Source organism: Mastigoproctus giganteus, chromosome 9 (assembly GCF_048544385.1).
Source record: "Mastigoproctus giganteus isolate SK-2022 chromosome 9, ASM4854438v1, whole genome shotgun sequence".
Lineage (NCBI taxonomy): Eukaryota > Metazoa > Arthropoda > Arachnida > Uropygi > Thelyphonidae > Mastigoproctus > Mastigoproctus giganteus.
The window spans coordinates 57,085,665-57,107,728 of record NC_143583.1 but is presented as its reverse complement, the minus strand read 5'-3'; the positions used below and the strand labels follow the sequence as shown (position 1 = coordinate 57,107,728).

The 22,064-nt window shown below is 40.3% G+C and overlaps 1 protein-coding gene across 1 annotated transcript in view; it reads right to left on the bottom strand.

The window, feature by feature from the left end:
• Window positions 1-661: 661 nt before the first annotated feature.
• LOC150080262 (tick defensin 2-like) overlaps window positions 662-22,064 on the bottom strand; it is a 34,483-nt gene continuing 13,080 nt past the window's right edge. The window contains exon 3 of the mRNA XM_090382105.1: window positions 662-913. Within this exon, the coding sequence (XP_090238231.1) occupies window positions 783-913 (131 nt within the window). The 3' untranslated portion in view covers window positions 662-782. The remainder of the gene's footprint in view (window positions 914-22,064) is intronic.

The following is a 22,064-nucleotide window of genomic DNA, read 5'->3' as shown; positions in this document are numbered from 1 at the left end:
TGGTTGAGGTGTATAAGGCCTTGAAAGGGTTGAGCAAGCTGAATGCTGATGGGATTCTTCTTCTTGCTCAGACTAAGAACCTGAGGGGGCACAGTTTCAAATTGAGAAAAGATAGTTGAAGAATAGTTTGCAGAAATTTGCCTTTAGCTGGCGGGTAGTTGATTGGTGAAACAGACTTCCATCTTTTGTTGTGGAAGCTGATAGCCTAAATAAATTTAAGGCTGTGCTGGACAGGCATTTTGAACGAATGGAGGGATGAAATTGGGAGGTTTTTTTTTTTTTTTGGCTGATGCTGCATAAGCTTGCTTTCTTGCATCGTATGCCTCTACTAATGCTAATGCTAAAATTCAAATTGATAATGGAAGTCATTTTATGCTCACTCAATATTTTATATTTGTTTCTTTTAATTAATTCTTGATGTTATTCAAGATTAAGCGAAAGTTTTTCTCTTGCTTATTAAAGAGAACTAGTGAATGCAGAAGTAAAATTTCAGATTTGTTTTATATAATAAATATTTTTTGAAAAAATCAGTTGTGTATTTGAAATGAAACTTCATTTAAGGATTGGCCATGTTATAAAAAAAGTTAGTATTTTTGTTTACAATTATTATTTAAAGTAGCTCAATTTTTAATGAGGTATAAAAAAACATAATGAAAATATATTATTTCATTGAATAAGCAGCTTTAAAGTAATATATTCTGTTACAATTTCAAGCAATCTTGTTAGTTGGAAATATTGATGCAGGTTGAACAAAGTTATATGAAGAAAATTTCACCCTTCTCTCATCCATAACATTTGCATGTTTGACGTAAAAATCCTTTGCAGTATCCTCCTCGGTATTTTACACTCTGGCAGTGAGAATTACATTGATAGGCATTGAAGGGACAACCAAAACCAGCATCAGCAAATGAAGCTGTAAAAAAATAAAACAGAAAAAAATTTTAAAATTTCATTAAAAGTAAAATATAATATAATAGTTAGATTTGCCCTGAAGTCATTTTTCCCATATCATCATTTTGTTAACTTTTTCCATACTTCATAAATAACAAAGTGAACATGCTCTCTATTAACAAGTACAGGTCACTGTTGAACAAAAGCCGAGAATTAGGGTTCAATTTGAAAGTGTCTGCAATTCTGCCCAGACACGATAGGAGGGAGTATATGATGAGAGCCTTGTCGATCAATTCGGCCCTGGAAAGATTGTGCAAGGCTCAAGGAGTAGAATTTTTTTCAGCCTGGACTGTACTTGTTAACAGGAGAGATTGCTTCTACAGGGATGGGATACACTTAAATAGAAAGGGTGCAAGAATATTTGCTGATGCTATCGAGGCAGTGTTAGGTGGGTCGGAAAACTGCTAGCTTGGGGGGAGACAAAGACCAATAGATTGACAGTAGCCACTGGCAGAGGTGAAAGAGATTCTTGCACTGCTTCTATTACAATGAGCAGAAGCCTGAAAAACAAGATGCATGGTATTTCAGAGACTGTGGGGAGCCATTGCGGTACAAGTAAACACATGGGTTGTGTTAGGGTAGCTAAGAACAGAAACAGGTGCAGGTATACTTGCGTGTACACCAATGCTAGGAGTTTAGTAAATAAATAAATGAATTTGAGGTATTGCTCAAAACATCAAAGGCAGATATTGTTGGGATATCAGAGACGTGGTGTCACACAGATATAAGGGATGCAGAACTGCAATTTGGGGAGTACAACGTCTACAGAAAGGATAGACAGGATAGGAAGGGGGGAGGGGTTATGCTATTAGTTAAGAAACACATAAAAACCAAGGAAGTGAAGACAGTCGACATCGCTGGACAGTGCAGTGTTGAGTCAGTTTGGTGTGACATAAGCATTGGGAGATCAAAATTGAGAGTAGGAGTGTGCTATAGGCCTAATGACTCTGATGAGTATAATAAGGAACTGTACAGGGAAATAGAGTGGGCCAGTAAATCAGAGAGTCTTATAATGGGAGATTTTAATTTCCCAGATATTGACTGGAATTTGGGGGCTGGTTACTCACACACTAGCAGGGCTTTTGTGGATTTATTGGATGATTGTTTTCTACATCAGCATGTTCGGGAGGCAACTAGAGGGAGTAATACTCTTGATTTGATTATCAGCAGTGATTCTTCATGCATTAAGAATCTGCAGATAAATGAGCCACCTAGTGGTTCATTTATCTGCAGCCTTGATTTACTCAAAGAGGTAACTACCATTAGGGGTAAAGGGAAGGGTTATTGCTTCCGTAAAGGCGACTACGATGGACTGAGACAGTATCTAAATTCTATACAGTGGGACCAACTGATGATGTTACCAACAGCAAATTCAAAATGGGAAGATTCAAAGAACTTATCTTGGAAGCTACTAGGCTTTACATACCAACTGAGAAATATTGTTCAAGGTTTAGGCCAAAATGGATGTCAGATGAACTAATGAGGCATATGGCAGAGAAGAAAAATGCATGGGATACTTACAAATTAACACGTGACACAGAAGCCTATGATAGATACAAGTTGTTATGCAACCAAGTTACAAAGGAGGTTAGGCAGGCGAAGGCAGATTACGAGAAATCCTTGGCAAGGGATGCAAAGAAAAACAGCAAAGAGTTCTTTACTTATGTAAACTCTAGAAGGAAGGGGATGAATCAGATTGGTCCACTTGATATTGATGGGTAAACTGTTGATGATCCTGCTCAGGTAGCTAACAAACTAAATGAATATTTTGCATCGACATTCACACATGAGGACTTATTCAGCAAGGGGAATGCCAGAGGTGTATTCAACTCTAGCAGTAAGCTACAGAATCTTGAAATAACTGGGAGTAAAGTGGAGGAGAAACTGTTGAAGATAAACACAAGAAAGGCACCCGGGGTGGATGGGATCTATCCAGTTATATTAAAGGAGGCAGCAAAGGGAGTAAGCAAACCCTTAGCCATAATTATGAGAGCTTCCTTGGACTCAGGGGAGGTACCCATAGACTGGAAATGTGCAAATGTGACGCCAATTCCCAAAGGAGGATCAAAGGCTGACACAAGTAATTATAGACCTGTGAGCTTAACTTCTGTTCCAGGAAAATTAATGGAGGCACTGGTTAAAGAAGCACTGCAGGATCATTTAGACAAGACTTCAGTTATAGCTCAGACACAGCATGGTTTTGTTAAGGGGAAGTCTTGCCTGACCAACTTGATTGGATACTATGATGCAGTCACAAAAGAACTGGATGCAGGGAATAACTTTGATATTATATACTTGGATCTTAGAAAGGCTTTTGATACTGTTGCACATGGAAGACTGCTACACAAATTGGAGCAGTGTGACATTGGAGGCAAATTGCTGCTATGGATGAAGGGGTGATTGAGGGGGAGAAGACAGAGAGTGGTAATCAATGGACACTGCTCATCGTGGACTAATGTTATTAGTGGAGTCCCTCAGGGCTCAGTGTTGGGTCCATTATTGTTTTCTGTATTTATAAATGATATTGATGATGGTATATCAAGCTTAATGTCCAAGTTTGCAGACGATACAAAGGTTGGCAGGGTTGTCAAGGACACTACTGACACTATGCTGCTGCAACAGGATCTGGAAAGGTTGAGCAGATGGGCTGAGAGGTGGCAAATGAAGTTTAACATTGACAAATGTAAAGTACTACACATGGGAAACAGCAACCCCAGAGCAACGTATCAACTCTGTGGTACTACACTGACAGTGGTAGAGAATGAAAGGGACTTGGGGGTGGTTGTGCAGGCAGATATGAAGTTCTCTGAGCAGTGCAGACGGGCTGCAAGAGTAGCTCATGGAGTATTGTCAATGATATACAGGAATTTTTCCAGCAGGGATAAGGAGGTGATTATTCCATTGTATAAGGCAATGGTCAGGCCACACCTAGAGTACTGTATACAGGTCTGGAGGCCTCATTTCAAGAAGGATGTAGAGCTGCTGGAACGAGTACAGAGAAGGGCAACAAGATTAGTGAATGGAACAAAGGGGTGCTCTTACGAAGAAAGGCTTAAGTTTTGCAAATTACAGTGTCTGGAGACTAGGCACCAGCGAGGTGATCTGATAGAGGTGTATAAAGCCTTGAATGGTTTAAGCATGCTCAATGCTGATGGGATTCTTCCTCTAGCTCAGAAAAATCACCTGAGAGGGCATAAATTCAAATTGAGGAAAGACAGATGTAGGATAGACGTGCGGAAATTTGCCTTTAGCCAGCGGGTGGTTGGTTGGTGGAACAGACTTCCATCCCTTGTGGTGGAGGTTGATAGCCTAAATAAGTTTAAGGCTCAGCTGGACAGGTATTTTGTACGAACAGAGGGGTGAAGTGGAAGTGGGTTTTTTTTTTTTTTTTTTGGCTGATGCTGCATAAGCTTGCTTTCTTGCATCAAATGCCTCTACTAATGCTAATGCTGAGTCCAAATTCACATTTGGACTAGAGAGCAATTCAGGAAATTGACATTTTTTCAACTTCCTGAAGTATAGGTGTGTTATGATTGGTAGAATAAACTGCCTTCCTTGATCGTCAAGGTTGACAGTCTGCACAATTTAAGGAGAAATTTGACTGGTAACTTGTGGTAACCATGGGAAGACTATAAAATAAGAGTGGATAATAGTATATATCTTTATTATCTATGTAGTATATATCTTTTTTTTTTTAGCTGCCAGAAAATATTGATTTCCTTGCATATTCTCAAGGGAAGTAGCAATAGTTGGTTGCTCGATTGTCAGAGAACTGAGAAATGTATTATGCAAAAAGGATAGGTGGAATAGGATCAGGGTATGTCTGCTAGGATCTAAAGTAGTTGACTTTTGTAGAGCAGTTATCATTTTTCAAGGGCACAAAAGGTGATGTTGATGTACACGTCGTGACTAATGATATTAAGAGTAGGAGACCTGAAGATTTATTTAACAAATACAGTGTAATATTGAGAAAAAGTAATGAGTTAGGATTGAAATTGAAATTGTCTGCAATCCTTCCTAGACCTGATAGATTAAGTATGTGATGAGCGCCTCTTCGGTCAATTTGGCCCTGGAGAGACTGTTCAAAGCTCGTGGGGTAGAATCTTTCTCAGCATGGTCTGTGGTTGTTAATAAGAGAGACTGTTTCAACAGGGATGGGATACACTTAAATAGAAAGGATGCAAGAATAGTTGCTGATGCTATAGGTGGGTCAGGAAACTGCTAATTTGGGGGGGGGGGATATGCAGACCAGACTAATAGATTAACAGTAGATGCAGGCAGAGGTGAGAGTGATTCTTCCACTGCCTATTAGAACTTGCAGCAGCTTGGAAAGCAAGGTGCCACAGATCTCAAGACTTGCTGTGGGCCATCGTGAAACAAGCAAATACAGGGACCGCATTAGGATTAATAAGAGTAAAAACAGTTGCAGGTATACTTGTATGTACACTAATGTTGTGTCACTGAGATATGAGGAATTCAGAATTTGAATGTGGGAAGGACATTATGTACAGAAAAGACAGCCAGGACAGGAGGGGAGCGGAAAACAGGAGTCCATGATATACAAGAATTTTTCCAGCAGGGATATGGAGGTGATTATCCCATTGTGTAAGCCAGTGGTTGGTCACATCTTGAGTAATTCATACAGGTCCGGAAGCTTTATTTTAGGAAGGACATAGATCTATTTTAACAGGTGCAGAGAAGAGCAGTGAGTTGTTTGAGGATAATAAAGCACTCAAAACCTGCATTGGTATTATTATGTTTATATCAGATTTGGAAATATGTATATAATGTTGTGAAACATTTCACAGTATTTTCTTCTAACTTCTTCAGTGACAGATGTCTTTGTAGCATCACCCAAGACTATCCTGAGCGCGTTTTGCAGAAAACCGGAAGAGTTCTGATATTGACTCTGGCATCAATTGAATATGTTATTAATTTGGATATACAATTGTAAATATACGAGTTTTTCTTTTTAATGCTGTCTTCCTTTTTTTGTTATATGTATTCATTTATGTGTATTTTTTTTTTCCCATACGATAAATAAATGAGAAATTTTTGATTTGGCAGTGGCAGGATAATTGGAATAAGTCCTCTAAAAAAAAAAAGGTAAAGTGCAGCCATTATCAACCCACTGCAGGATGGAAGCCTCCTCAACAATTCATGCCGAGGGAAATGGACCATAATCTGCCATGCTGGTCCAGTGCGGGTTGGCAGATCGACCATATTCAGCAGTCAGGGGCTTGAACCCCGGTCTACTCAAAGAGCGTGTGCTACTGCACTCCCACTCCTGACCACTCGGCTATGGAACTCCTCTAAGAGACTGGTAACTTACAAATTCATTCCAAATATTCTTTTTGCACCTGTGGAGAATAATCCACGATGGTTTACTCTAAATTTGTATATTGTCATTTCTCATTTCTGTGCATGGGTTATTAAATGCCAGACTGGCTGAATTCTCTTACAGCTTCATCTCTGTGCATTTGTGGTGAGGCTAAAGACTGGGAACATGTTCTTTTCCATTGTCATCTATATGCCGATTTATAGCAGTGTATAACACTCTCTTTCTTTTGCTCCCAGTCGTGAAGAAACTGTGAAGCTCCAAGGATAACTTTTCTTCTTCGGGCTTTTGCTACCAAGTCCAATGAAAACAGCTGCTTGCATCCAGACCCATGTACTGGCCACTGATGTTGTTTTGATCCAACTACTAAGCTAGTCTGTAATCAGGTCACAAAGGAGGTTAGGCAGGCGAAGGGAGATTACGAGAAATCTTTGGCGAAAGATGTTAAGAAAAACAGCAAGGATTTCTTTACTTATATAAACTAAAAGGAAGGGGATGAATCTGATTGGTCCACTTGATATCGATGGTTCGACTGTTGATGATCCTGCTCAGATAGCAAACAAACTGAATGAGTATTTTGCATCTACGTTCACACATGGAGTTATTAAGGTTTGAAAATGGCAGAAGGTTATCAAATTGTAGCAGGGTGCTTAATGATTTTGTAATAACTGAGAGCAAAGTGGAGGAGAAATTGTTGAAGTTAAACATAAGAAAGGCACCTGGGGTGGATGGGATCTATCCAGTTATATTAAAGGAGGCAGCAAAGCAACTAAGCAAACCCTTAGCCATAATTATGAGAGCATCCTTGGACTCAGGGGAGGTCCCCACGGACCGGAGATGTGCAAATCTATCCACAATTCACAAAGGGGGATCGAAGGATGACACGAGTAATTACAGACCAGTTAGTTTAACTTCTGTTCCGGGTAAAATAATGGAGTCACTGGTTAAAGATGCATTGCAGGATCATCTAGACAAGATTGCAGCAATAATTCAGACCCAGAATGGGTTTGTTAAGGGAAAGTATTGTCTGACAAATTTGATAGGATATTATGATGTGGTTACAAAGGAACTGGATGCAAAAAATTTTGATATCATATATTTGGATTTCAGGAAAGCTTTTGACACTGTTGCGCATGGAAGACTATTGTACAAATTGGAACAGAATGGTATTAAGGGTAATTTGCTACAATGGATAAAAGGATGGTTGAGTGGGAGAAGACAGAGGGTGGTAATTAATGGGTGCTGCTCTTCCTGGACTAATGTTATTAGTGGAGCCCCACAGGGTTCGGTGTTGGGTGCTCTGTTGTTTTGTATATTTATCAATGATATTGAAGAAGGTATATCAGGCTTAGTGTCGAAGTTTGCAGATGATACAAAGGTTGGCAGGGTTGTTAATGACAGTAATGGCAGTGTGCTACTGCAACAGGATCTAGAAAATTTGGGCAGATGGGCTAAGAAGTGGCAACTGAAGTTTAACCTTGACAAATGCAAAGTACTGCATATGGGTAGAAGTAACCCCAGAGAAACGTACCAACTGTGTGGTACTACACTTAAGGTGGTAGAAAATGAAAAAAAACCTGGGAATAATTGTGCAGTCAGATATGAAGTTTTCTGAACAATGCAGACAGGCTGCCAGGGCAGGTCATGGGGTTTTGTCAATGATATCTAGGAATTAGTCAATGATATATAGGAAATGGTCGGGCCACGCCTCGAGTACTGCATACAAGTCTGCATTTTAGGAAGGGTGTAGATTTGCTTGAGCATGTACAGAGAAGGGCAACAAGATTGGTGAGGGGAATGAAGGGATCCTCGTACCAAGAGAGGCTTAAGTTCTGCAAATTGCAGTCGCTGGAGACTAGGCATCTGCACGGTGATCTGATTGAGGTGTTTAAGGCCTTGAATGGGTTGAGCACGCTGAATTCTGATGGGATCCTTCCACTTGTTCAGATTACGAACCTAAGGGGCCATAAATTCAAATTAAGAAAAGACAGATATAGAATAGATGTGCAGAAATTTGCCTTTAGCCAGCGGTTGGTTAATTGCTGGAACAAACTTCCATCTGATAGTTGATAGATTAAATAAATTAAGGAGGAACTGGACAGGCATTTGGAGGGAATGGTGTGATTTTTTTTTTTTTTTTGGCTGATGCTGCATAAGCTCATACACTTGCTTTCTTGCATCACATGCCACCACTACTACCAGATTCCTCCCCATAGATCAGCCTATGCTAGAACTTTGTTTAGACTACCAACCTAGTCCACTGATTTTATTCTTCTGTAATTTCTTCTCATTTCCTAATTCTACTCTTCTCTTTGTTTGCTTGTGTTATGTTAGTGTATACATGTTTATATTTGTTTTTATATGAGCTGGTATAGGGCTGGTCCTGGTGTGGGATTTACTCTCTTCTATTATCTGTCTACTTTTATCTTTTATTTCTTTTGGCTCTCCTTTTTTCTCTTTCCCCATTATGCAGTCTTTCTGGGGAGCTTTATTTTTCTTGCCTTTACTGAAGGTTTTTGCTGGTAATAATCTTTATTTTTACTTTTTTTTTAAATTTTATTTTTTTGCTAGTATCACTGGCATTGGATTTGCTGGCATTCATAGTTCTTGCTATTCTACCTATTGATCCGAAACTTAGTCTACTTTGGAGAGTACATGAACAGTTGTGTTGTGGTCCATCTCCTCATGGTGTGAACGGGTGACAAAATGTGGTCTTCCTACTGATTGCTGCTTCTTAGTAAAGTAAACATAAACAACTCAACACACATACACTGTGTTGGGTTATGTAACACTAAATTCGTTTCTGACTTTTTTACAGAGATCTCTACCATCACTATACCATGGTGGAGTTGAACTAAAGTTCCTAAGGCACAACACAAAAATATCTTTTGATTAGGGATTGCTCGCACCCATAGGACTCGCACTACTACCTGTTGGTGCAGGGTTTAGTCTATCAAGGACAGTACAAGTATAGTTATGGCATGGCCGTGTACTAGAAAACAACTTTCCTGGTGATCACTGCTTTCCAGTAGAAAAGTCACCAGAGACGAACAAAACGTACTGCACAAATGTATGAATATACAGGAACTCCCCGACTTAGGGGCGTCTTCGTAGCCAGGTGGGAAGGAGCAGCAGTGCGTAGCACACGCTTCTTCTTGATTAGACCGAGGTTCGAGCCCGTCACCACCAAATATGGAGGATGCGGAAAGGTCAGAGAATGACCGCATATCCCGGAGCAATATGGCCTTAGTTGCTAATGCTCCTAAAAACCAAATAACAACAACCCGACTTAGGTAAGGGTTGCGTTCCGCAGAACTCTACGTAAGCTGGAACTTCCCTCATGCTTGTGCAGCACTCACAACTGCGCTCACTGAATTGATTGAATCAAAAAAATGTTCGACGAACATGTAAAGAGAATTATTTATTAAATTTTTTTTATCATGCGCAGAAAAAATTACAAAAGCGTGCAATTTAAAAAAATTTCAACATTATAAAGTTACAAAAAGAGGAGACAGGCATAACGTTAGTAAGTGTTACCTCTTGAGCATCTTTGCCAGAATCGACATCTTCAGTTGATAAGTACACCACTGGAGGTTGTGGGCTGTGGAGATTTAGAAGGGGTCCTTCGCTCAACCTTACGAAAGAACATATTAATGGATGACTGGATGGTGCTTTTTTCTTTTCATCATAAATTTTTTTGTAGCAAGCAAACATATCATTTATCCCTCTGTTAACTTTTAAGATTCATTCGCTGTCAGGATCCATCTTCTCAATCCTCACCATTGCTGATGCAATTTCACAAAATGCAATTACCATCTCTGGTGATGAAGCATCTCGGCTCCTCATTTGGTTCATCTTCAGCTTCGTCGGCATTTTATTTCAGTCGCTGCCTGCAAGTCAATAAGTTCTTTGTTAGATAATTCCTTCTCTTTCTCCATTAACTCTTCCATGCCTTTGGCAACAACCTCCAAATGAGTTGCTCTGCAACCTTTACAATCTTATCTGTAACCTCTTCATATGATTCGTCTTTTTCAGAGCATATTTTCTGAAATTTCTGTGGGCATATTTTCTTCCATGCGCAATTTAAACAACTTTTAGTAATTTCTGCCCAGGCCTTATTAATGTTTAAGATGGCGTGGTAAATATTGTAAGATTTCCAAGTCTCTTAACATAAAATTTTTTTTCGCTGTCTACTGCAGACAGTGCTTGAGCAAATGTGCATAAATAGTATGCTTTTAAATAACACTGATCCATAAGTTGGATGAGTGAAATCGTTTTTGGCGGTAGAAATATGACACTTTCGAATTGAAATCATTTAGATGCATAGAATGTCCAGGATAATTATCTAATAGAAGCAAATTCTTGAAAGGAACATCGTCTTTACATTTTTCAACCGTGGGAATGAAGCTGCATTTAAACCAATCCTCAAAGAGATATTGTTATCCATGCTCTCTGATTCGATCGGAAATGCACGGGTAGGGTGGCTTTATTGATGTCCTTAAATGCACAAGGATTTCCAGAATGGTACACAAGCAGTGGTTTTAATCTGTACTTTCCCGCTGCATTAGCCCCAAGCAAGTGCGTGGCCCTATCTTTTGACGCCTTTAAACCTAGCATTGTATTTTCCTCTTTGGCAATGTATGTTCGATCCGGCATTTTTTTTCAATACAGAGGAGCCTCATAAACGTTAAAAATTTGCTGCATTGCATAGCCAGCCGCCTTCATTAATAATTTTTTCCAACACATCACAAAATTTCTCTGCAGCTGCAGAACTGGCACTGGTGACTTCATCTCATACTTTAATGTTTTGGAAACCACTCATGAATTCTATATTCTCTATGTAGCACAGAGCGTAACGGAAAGTAAAATAAAATGAGTTGTAGTTAAACTAGGTTTAATGCTAAATACAGACGATAAACCGTAAAAACAGAATATGTAGATACATCAGTAACAGTAATACAAAAACTTTCGGGCTTTATGTTGCCTTTCAACAGTTAACCGTTAGATTGAACGTTTTGGGAACGTAGAACTTAAGACTGTGTCATGGCATTCATGCTTAGGAACTGCGTGATGCAACAACGACAAATACTGAATGCTTCAGAGATATGGGCCTCGGCTGCCGAATCCAACATTAAAAGAATATTCTCTGCCGAATTCTGGCTTCTAAAATGGGCTAACACCAAACTCCACCTTCCCCCAGCTCTCAGATCAACGCAGTTAGCAGATGCTCCTCAACTGCGCAGGCTCTGATCCTACATCGGAGAAAGAAGGCTGCTGTTCACCATCAAAATGGCCACCGATAAAATCAGAGAGCCGAACTTCTGGGATCACTGCTCGTGGCTCATTCCTCCCCCTTACCTCCGGTCTTCAGCACAGCTGCTAGCAAACCATAACCAGCTAGTATTAACTGGCAGATTCCTGCCAAAGCAAATGCTGCCCTCACTTCAAGCAATCTACGGTGACTTCCAAGAAGTGGTCAACAAAAAATACAGGAAGGGAATCCTCGTCGAAATGAAAATGTAGAACTGTGCTTTGTTGCCTTCCAGTAATCTGGATTTATGAAACATTTGTTTTATCTCATGTGAAAACAAATATCTCTTTTGTAAATATGTATTGTTAATCCCTGGCACCACCATCCGTGACGGGACTATTTGTATGTATATCATTCTGCAATTAAAGATTCTATTCTAAACTAACTGTTGGAAGTCTGTGGTTGTGACGTATGGGAACGTTGCCACCGTTTGTCAGTCATGAGAATGGTTGCTTCAACTCCCAACTTCAAAGTGCGTACACCCCCCAGGCAGGAAATTGCGATCCCTCATCTCCAAAGTGAAAACACCAGTTCCCATATTACTACAGAGTGGACTAATCTACCGCATTTCTTGCCGTGATTGCACTAGCTGGTACGTCGGGGAAACTGGCAGAAGACTCGGCAAACTTATTTCAGAACACGAAAGAGCCATTTGCTTAGCGGACTAGAACACTTGGCCATTGCCAAGTGTTCTAGTCCGACACGAGATTGACTCACGCCGCGATGTCATGGTTGTCGATCAGTTCTGCCATCACCGACGCCGCGCCTGGTTGGAGTGACTGCACATCATGTGCTGTAATACTTCAGTCAACAGAGGATGTCGTGGTCATCCTATTATTGACGCAATCATTCTCATGACTGACAAACAGTGGCAACGTCCCCATACGTCACAACCACAGACTTCAACTTCCAACAGTTAGTTGTTGAATCACGCAGTTCACTGTGCATGATTGCCATCGCACGCCCTTAAGTTCTGTGTTCCCAAAACTTTCAATCCAATGGTTAACTGATAAAGGGCAACATAAAGCCCGAAAACTTTTGTATTACTGGTTACTTATGTATCTACATATTCGGTTTTTCATGTTTATCGTATATATTTAACATTAAACCTAGTTTAACTACAACTCGTCATTTTATTTAATTTCCTTTCCGCTCTGTGCTGCATAATAGAGAATATAGAATAATGAATCCAGAGCGCGTAGGCCTTTTAACCTATACATTCATGAAACACATACCAGCTGAAAGATCAATTCAATGTTTTCTGAAGGTACATAAAGTAATTGGTAAAGTTCAATGTGGGCACCACGTTGAACTTTGACTAACTCAAACGATATAGCGATATTCAATCTGCCAAGCACTGCTTCCTTTCGCGATGAATTTTATCAAAAGCCTTTGTGATCGGTGCCTCCAGCTCCTGAAATGTTGGTAGTGGAGGGATGTACACATTGTCCTTCATATAACTCCACAAAAAGAAATCCATTTGCGTCAGATCAGGCGAGTTTGGAGGCCATTCCATATGGCCTCCACGCCCAACCCAACGCTGAGGAAGATTCATTCAGGTACGACTTCATTTCATTATGAAAATACGAAGGGGCACCGTCTTGTTGATAAATCACATCTGAAATGTCCTCGTGCACCTGTGGCATTAACCATTCACTGGCCATGTCAAAGTAGACGAATCCTGTTATCATCAGTTCTATGAAGAAGAATAGCCCTTACAGCTTTACTCGAGATATTGCGGAAAAACGTTAACTTTGGGACTCCCTTTCATGAAGAAAGGGAGTCCCAAAAAACACGTGGTGATTTTCACTGCCCCAGTTTCGTAAATTGTGTCGATTCATTCGTCCCGACAGTTGGAAGTTCACGTCATCACTGAAGACCACCTTATTCCGAAATATGTCATTGTCAGCTAGTTTTTCGAGGAAATTGCAATAGAAGTCAAACCGCTTCACTTTGTCCGTGAATTTCAATGTTTGCAACATCTGTAATCGATATGTGCGCAGTTGAAGGCGTTTTCGAAGAACTTGCCAGACAGTTATTTTCGATACGTTAAGTTCTTTATTGGCATGCTGCACAGATTTTCGCTGACTCTGAGCAAATGTCTCGAATGGCTCCAACGCTCTCAGTGCTCTGACGGTTTACCTGCGCTTTTGTGTTTATACACACAGCTCTCGGTAATAAAAAGCTCATAACAAGCACGAATTGATGGTTTATTCGGAGGAGCCTTACCGTACTTTCGTCGAAACTAACAACAGACTTCGTTGCATGAAATGCTAAGACAACGCTTTGTCCGACCCAGTCGCGATTCTCTAAAATGTAGCGCTTCATAGCTGGTAGAATCCAAAACTCGCATTTGAATGCCAATTTTAATAAACCATTGAATCGATCTTATTATTATTATTATTAGCCATATGGTGCAAGGAAGCCCAAGGCTTATGCTGCACAAGCCAAAAAAAAAGAATTCCCGAGTTACCCTGTGTGTGTGTATGTGTGTGTGAGAGAGAGAGAGAGAGAGAGAGAGAGAGAGAGAGAGAGAGAGAGAGAGAGAGAGAGAGAGAGAGAGAAAAGGGAATCATCAAGAAAGAGAAGAATGATGATATCCAGCCCAGGATCCTGGGTGTGCTAAGCCCATCTGTTTCATGAGTGTAGCTTGAAGTAATTCTGAATAAAAATATCAAAATCTGAAACATCATTTACGGACACCCTGTATATACAGAGTATCTCAAAAATACACGGCATAACTTCAGGAATGAGTTCCTCATAAGTAGACAAAAAAAAATATTTTATATCAACATAGTTCCCGAAATGCTTGGTTCCCGAGTTATTAACCGGAATGTCATATCTCCCGCAGGTGATTTCATGCATCACAAGGTACTGACAGAATCTGGTGGTTTTCCATTCCGACCATGTATTCAAATCAAGAGCAAGAGGATATGCACTTTATGTACGGTTTGGCGGACGGCAATGCTGTGGAGTCTTGTTATTTGTACCACAAAAGGTTCCCAGAACGAAGATGTCCAGACAAGAAAACGTTTGAAGGTATCCATCGCCGCCTTTGTGAACATGGAACCTTTACACATCGTGCTGCCGATAGAGCACAATCAACATCTACGACTCCTCAAGTAGACGAGGAGATTTTGGATGTTGTGCATGCCACTCCTGGAATCAGCACACGCAGAATAGCAATGCAACTGGCTGTTCAACGTTCGACTATTTGGAGAGTGTTACGAGAACATTAACTGTATCCTTTCCATCTGCAACGGGTATAGGCCTTGTCAGCACCAGATTAACCTGCGCGAGTAATGTTTTGCCAGGGGTTCTTGCAGCAGTGTGCTACAACTCCTCACTTTCCTGCCTTAGTGATATTCACAGATGAAGCACAGTTCACACGAGACGGAATCCAAAACCTTGTGTTGGATTCCTATCGGCTGAGGAAAACACACATGGAATTCTTCCATCACATCACCAACAGCGGTTCAGCCTCAACATCTGGGTGGATGTTTTTGGTGATAAGTTATTTGGGCCTCCACGTACTTCCAAACAAACTCACGGGCAGGCGTACAAAAACTTTCTGGAAAACAACATGCCTGATTTCTTGGGTGACACGCCACTGATCATTCGTCAACAAACACACTTCATGCACGATGGTGCTCCAGCACATTTCACCCACCTAGCCCGCAATTACCCGAATCGAAGGTTTCCTGGTCGGTGGATAGGTAGAGGTGGACCAACTGCCTGGCCTCCACACTCAGATGATTTAAACCACACTTCTTCTTGTGGAGCCATTTAAAGTCATTGGTGTATTTGACTCCGGTAGCTTAGCATTAGAATTAGCATTAGCACGAGTAGAGGCATATGATGCAAGAAAGCAAGTTATGCAGCATGAGCCAAAAAAAAAAAAAAAACAAAAAAAAAAAAAGCCACTTCCATTTCACCCCTCCGTTCGTTTGAAATACTTGTCCAGCTGAGCCTTAAATTTATTTAGGTTATCAACTTCCATTAGACGAGATGGAAGTCTGTTCCACCAACCAACTACCTGCTGGCTAAAAGCAAATTTCTGCACATCTATACTACATCCGTCTTTCCTCAATCTGAATTTATGCCCTCTGAGGTGTTTATTCTTAGAAAGAGGAAGAATCCCATTGGCACTGAGCATGCTCAAACCATTCAAGGCTTTATACACCTCTATCAGATCACCTCGCCGGTGCCTAATCTCCAGACATTGTAATTTGCAAAACTTAAGCCTTTCTTCGTAAGAGCAAACCTTTGTTCCATTCACTAATCTTGTTGCCCTTCCCTGTAGTCGTTCCAGCAGCTCTGCATCCTTCTTGAAATGAAGCCTCCAGACCAAGACAGTATTCAAGGCGTGGCCATTGCAATATACAAGGGAATAATCACCTCCTTATCCCTGCTGGAAAAATTCCTGTATATCATTGACAAGACACCATGAGCTACTCTTGCAGCTCGTCTGCACTGCTCAGAGAACTTCATATCTGGCTGCACAATTATCCCCAGGTAATTTCCATTCTCTAACACTGTCAATGTAGTACCACAGAGTTGATACGTTGCTCTGGGGGTTGCTGTTTCCCATGTGTAGTACTTTACATTTGTCAATGTTGAACTTCATTTTCCACCTCTCAACCCATCTGCTCAACCTTTCCAGATCCTGTTGCAGCAGCATAGCGTCAGAAATGTCCTTAATAACCCTGCTAACCTTTGTATCGTCTGCAAACTTGGACATTAAGCTTGAAACACCATCATCAATATCATTTATAAATACAGAAAACAATAATGGATTCAACACTGAACCCTGAGGTACTCCACTAATAACATTAGTCCACGATGAGCAATGTCCATTGATTACCACTCTGTCTTCTCCCACTAGACCATCCCTTTATCCATAGCAGTAGTTTGCCTCCAATGCCACACTGCTCCAAATTGTGCAGCAGTCTTCCATGTGCAACACTATCAAAAGCCTTTCTAAGTTCCAAATATATAATATAAAAGGTATTCCCTGCATCCAGTTCTTTTGTGACTGCATCAGAGTATCCAATCAAATTGGTCAGGCAAGACGTTCCCTTAACAAAACCATACTGTGTCCGAACTATAACTGAATTCATGTCTAGATGATCCTGCAGTGCTTCTTTAACCAGTGCCTCCATTAATTTTCCTGGAACAGAAGTTAAACTCACAGGTCTATAATTACTTGTGTCAGCCTTTGTCCTCCTTTGTGAATTGGGGTCACATTTGCACATCTCCTCTCTATGGTACCTCCCCCGAGTCCAAGGAAGCTCTCATAATTATGGCTAAATGTTTACTTACTTCCTTTGCTGCCTCCTTTAATATAACTGGATAGATCCCATCCACCCCGGGTGCCTTTCTTGTGTTTATCTTCAACAATTTCTCCTCCAATTTACTCTCAGTTATTACAAGATTTTCTAACTTACTGCCGGAATTGAATACACCTCTGGCATCCTCCTCGCTGAATAACTCCTCATGTGTGAATGTCGATGCAAAATATTCATTTAGTTTGTTAGCTACCTGAGCAGGATCATCAACAGTTGAACCATCGATATCAAGTGAACCAATCTGATTCATCCCCTTCCTTCTAGAGTTTACATAAATAAAGAACTCTTTGCTGTTTTTCTTTGCATCCTTTACCAAAGATTTCTCGTAATCTGCCTTCGCCTGCCTAACCTCCTTTGTAACTTGGTTACAGACCAGCTTATGTCTATCATAGGCTTTTGTGTCACTTGTTAATATATATGTATCCCATGCATTTTTCTTCTCTGCCATATGTCTCATTAGTTCATCTGACATCCATTTAGGCCTAAACCTTGAACAATATTTCTTAGTTGGTATGTAATGCCTAGTAGCTTCCAAGATAAGTTCTTTGAATGCTTCCCATTTTGAATTTGGTGTTGGTAACATCATCAGTTGGTCCCACTATGTAGAATTTAAATACTGTCTCAGACCATCGTAGTTGCCTTTACGAAAGCAAAAACCCTTCCGTTTACCCCTGATGGTAGTTATCTCTTTGAGTAAATCCCACTTCAGCACACTGTGATCACTGCCACCTAGTGGTTCATTCATCTGTAGATTCTTAATGCATGAAGAATCACTACTGATAATCAGATCAAGAGTATTAGTCTTTCTAGTTGCCTCCCGAACATGCTGATGTAGAAAACAATCATCCAATAAATCCACAAAAGTGTTGCCAGTGTGTGAGTGATCAGCCCACAAATTCCAGTCAAAATCTGGGAAATTAAAATCCCCCATTATAAGACTCTCTGATTTATTGGCCCACTGTATTTCCCTCTACAATTTCTTATTATACTCATCAGAGTCATTAGGCCATCAGAGTCATATAGCACACTCCTACTCTCAATTTTGATCTCCCAATGCTTATGTCACAACAAACTGACCCGACACTGCACTGTCCAGCGATGTCGACTGGCTTCACTTGTATTTCAGCAGTGATTCTTCATGCATTAAGAATCTGCAGATAAATGAACCACTAGGTGGCAGTGATCACAGTGTGCTGAGGTGGGATTTACTCAAAGAGGTAACTACCATTAGGGGTAAAGGGAAGGGTTATTGCTTCCGTAAAGGCGACTACGATGGACTGAGACAGTATTTAAATTCCATACAGTGGGACCAACTGATGATGTTACCAACAGCAAATTCAAAATGGTAAGCATTCAAAGAACCTATCTTGGAAGCTACTAGGCTTTCCATACCAACTAAGAAATATTGTTCAAGGTTTAGGCCAAAATGGATGTCAGATGAACTAATGAGGCATATGGCAGAGAAGAAAAATGCATGGGATACTTACAAATTAACACATGACACAGAAGCCTGTGAGAGATACAAGTTGATATGCAACCAAGTTACAAAGGAGGTTAGGCAGGCGAAGGCAGATTACGAGAAATCCTTGGCAAGGGATGCAAAGAAAAACAGCAAAGAGTTCTTTACTTATGTAAACTCTAGAAGGAAGGGGATAAATCAGATTGGTCCACTTGATATTGATGGGTCAACTGTTGATGATCCTGCTCAGGTAGCTAACAAACTAAATGAATATTTTGCATCGACATTCACACATGAGGAGTTATTCAGCAAGGGGAATGCCAGAGGTGTATTCAACTCTAGCAGTAAGCTACAGAATCTTGAAATAACTGGGAGTAAAGTGGAGGAGAAACTGTTGAAGATAAACACAAGAAAGGCACCCGGGGTGGATGGGATCTATCCAGTTATATTAAAGGAGGCAGCAAAGGAAGTAAGCAAACCCTTAGCCATAATTATGAGAGCTTCCTTGGACTCAGGGGAGGTACCCATAGACTGGAAATGTGCAAATGTGACCCCAATTCACAAAGGAGGATCAAAGGCTGACACAAGTAATTATAGACCTGTGAGCTTAACTTCTGTTCCAGGAAAATTAATGGAGGCACTGGTTAAAGAAGCACTGCAGGATCATTTAGACAAGACTTCAGTTATAGCTCAGACACAGCATGGTTTTGTTAAGGGGAAGTCTTGCCTGACCAACTTGATTGGATACTATGATGCAGTCACAAAAGAACTGGATGCAGGGAATAACTTTGATATTATACACTTGGATCTTAGAAAGGCTTTTGATACTGTTGCACATGGAAGACTGCTACACAAATTGGAGCAGTGTGACATTGGAGGCAAATTGCTGCTATGGATAAAGGGGTGGTTGAGGGGGAGCAGACAGAGAGTGGTAATGAATGGACACTGCTCATCGTGGACTAATGTTATTAGTGGAGTCCCTCAGGGCTCAGTGTTGGGTCCATTATTGTTTTCTGTATTTATAAATGATATTGATGATGGTATATCAAGCTTAATGTCCAAGTTTGCAGATGATACAAAGGTTGGCAGGGTTGTCAAGGACACTTCTGACACTATGCTGCTGCAACAGGATCGGGAGAGGTTGAGCAGATGGGCTGAGAGGTGGCAAATGAAGTTTAACATTGACAAATGTAAAGTACTACACATGGGAAACAGCAACCCCAGAGCAACGTATCAACTCTGTGGTACTACACTGACAGTGGTAGAGAATGAAAGGGACTTGGGGGTGATTGTGCAGGCAGATATGAAGTTCTCTGAGCAGTGCAGACGGGCTGCAAGAGTAGCTCATGGAGTATTGTCAATGATATACAGGAATTTTTCCAGCAGGGATAAGGAGGTGATTATTTCATTGTATAAGGTAATGGTCAGGCCACACCTAGAGTACTGTATACAGGTCTGGAGGCCTCATTTCAAGAAGGATGTAGAGCTGCTGGAACGAGTACAGAGAAGGGCAAGAAGATTAGTGAATGGAACAAAGGGGTGCTCATACGAAGAAAGGCTTAAGTTTTGCAAATTACAGTGTCTGGAGACTAGGCACCAGCGAGGTGATCTGATAGAGGTGTATAAAGCCTTGAATGGTTTAAGCATGCTCAATGCTGATGGGAGTCTTCCTCTAGCTCAGAAAAATCACCTGAGAGGGCATAAATTCAAATTGAGGAAAGACAGATGTAGGATAGACGTGCGGAAATTTGCCTTTAGCCAACGGGTGGTTGGTTGGTGGAACAGACTGCCATCCCTTGTGGTGGAGGTTGATAGCCTAAATAAGTTTAAGGCTCGGCTGGACAGGTATTTTGAACGAACAGAGGGGTGAAGTGGAAGTGGGTTTTTTTTTTTTTTTTTTTTTTTTGGCTGATGCTGCATAAACTTGCTTTCTTGCATCAAATGCCTCTACTAATGCTAATGCTAATGCTAATGCTATTTTATGTGTTTCTTAACTAATAGCATAACCCCTCCTCCCTTCCTATCCTGTCTACCCTTTCTGTACACATTATACTGTCTGCGCGGGTAGCAGTGGTATCGTCACCGTTCTCCCCACACCGGGTGGAAAAAGGCCTGGGTTCGAATCCCTTCGATGACGCGAGGAACTTTAATGGACTTTTTTCACTCCGTGGCTGAGTTAGTTGGTCTCAGGCGTGGATAGCAAGGTTTTTCTCCCCAGTAACTGGGGTTTTTTCGTCCAGCAAAACAGGCAAATCAACCATAGAACATACGCAATTTACAGACACAAATACTGGTTAATGTGTTTAATTACGGGCAACCGTAAAATAATAATTTCATTTGTACACATTATACTCCCCAAATTCCAGTTCTGCATTCCTTATATCTGTGTGACACCACGTCTCTGATATCCCAACAATATCTGCCTTTGATGTTTTGAGGTATTGACCTCAAATTCATTTTCCAAACTCCTAGCATTGGTGTACACGCAAGTATACATGCACCTGTTCCTATTCTTAGCTACCCTAACACAACCCATGTGTTTACTTGTACCACAATGACTCCCAGCAGTCTCTGCAGTATCCTGCATCTTGTTTTCCAGGCTGCTGATGTGGAAACTCTCCGCAATCGAATTGTGGCAGGTTGTGAGAAATACGAAACATGCCAGGAATTTGGCATCGTCTTCGCGAGTCCATGAGACGTCGTGTGAGGCCTGTATTCAGGCAGAAGGTGGACATTTTGAACAATTACTATAAGGTGATGTGAACAGTTAAGTATCATAGACAGACCTTCAAAACTCGGAAACCAAGAATTTCCGGAACTATGTTGATATAAAACATTTTTATTGTCTACATATGAGGAACTCATTCCTGAAGTTTTATCACCCAATTTTCAGTACCGTACTAAACAGGCCACAAGGAATGGCTCAGTTAGACAACTAAAGCTTCTTCTGTACACATATAGCATGAATAACCCATTGTCATGGCTTCACCTATATACGTTTACCACTTTCTTCATAGTTTACTGTGCATTGTAATAAAATGTCTTCTTAAAAAAAAAAAAACTTAAAAAAAGAGGAGAAATAATTGAATTAAAAAGTCATCAGTGGTTCTTAATAATCCAAGATATTTTTTGTTTAAAACGGGTAATTTTGTTGCTATTCTGTACAAATAGATAAAAAAATAAGTAACTCTGGGTTATTAAAATATTTCGAGACTTTTGTGGATGCAATAATAGCTTACAAGGTTAATATATTAATATTTTTAAACACAATCCATTTTAATTTTGCAGAGGGCTGCCAAATTCTTGGACTCGACTGTATTTCAGAAATCTAGTTGCATTCCCTTTAGAAGTCTTGTGCAGCCGTATAAAAATACATTTTTTATTAAGATTTTTGGTTTTTTTTTGGCTAATACTAATGCTCAACATGTGCAATTTAAATGATATATATTTTTTTAAATTTTGAAGAAGGAAAACCAAACCACAATATAATTGTAATTACATGTATTGCTTGTTTACAATGTTAAGTGAATGTAAAAATTCTTTTATATTTTTGTGAAGTATTTTACAGTAACACTTATCACAGAAGATAATTTAATTATGTAGAGAGAAAAATCATTTAAAATTTTTCTTTCATTTTTACATAAAATCTACATCTTA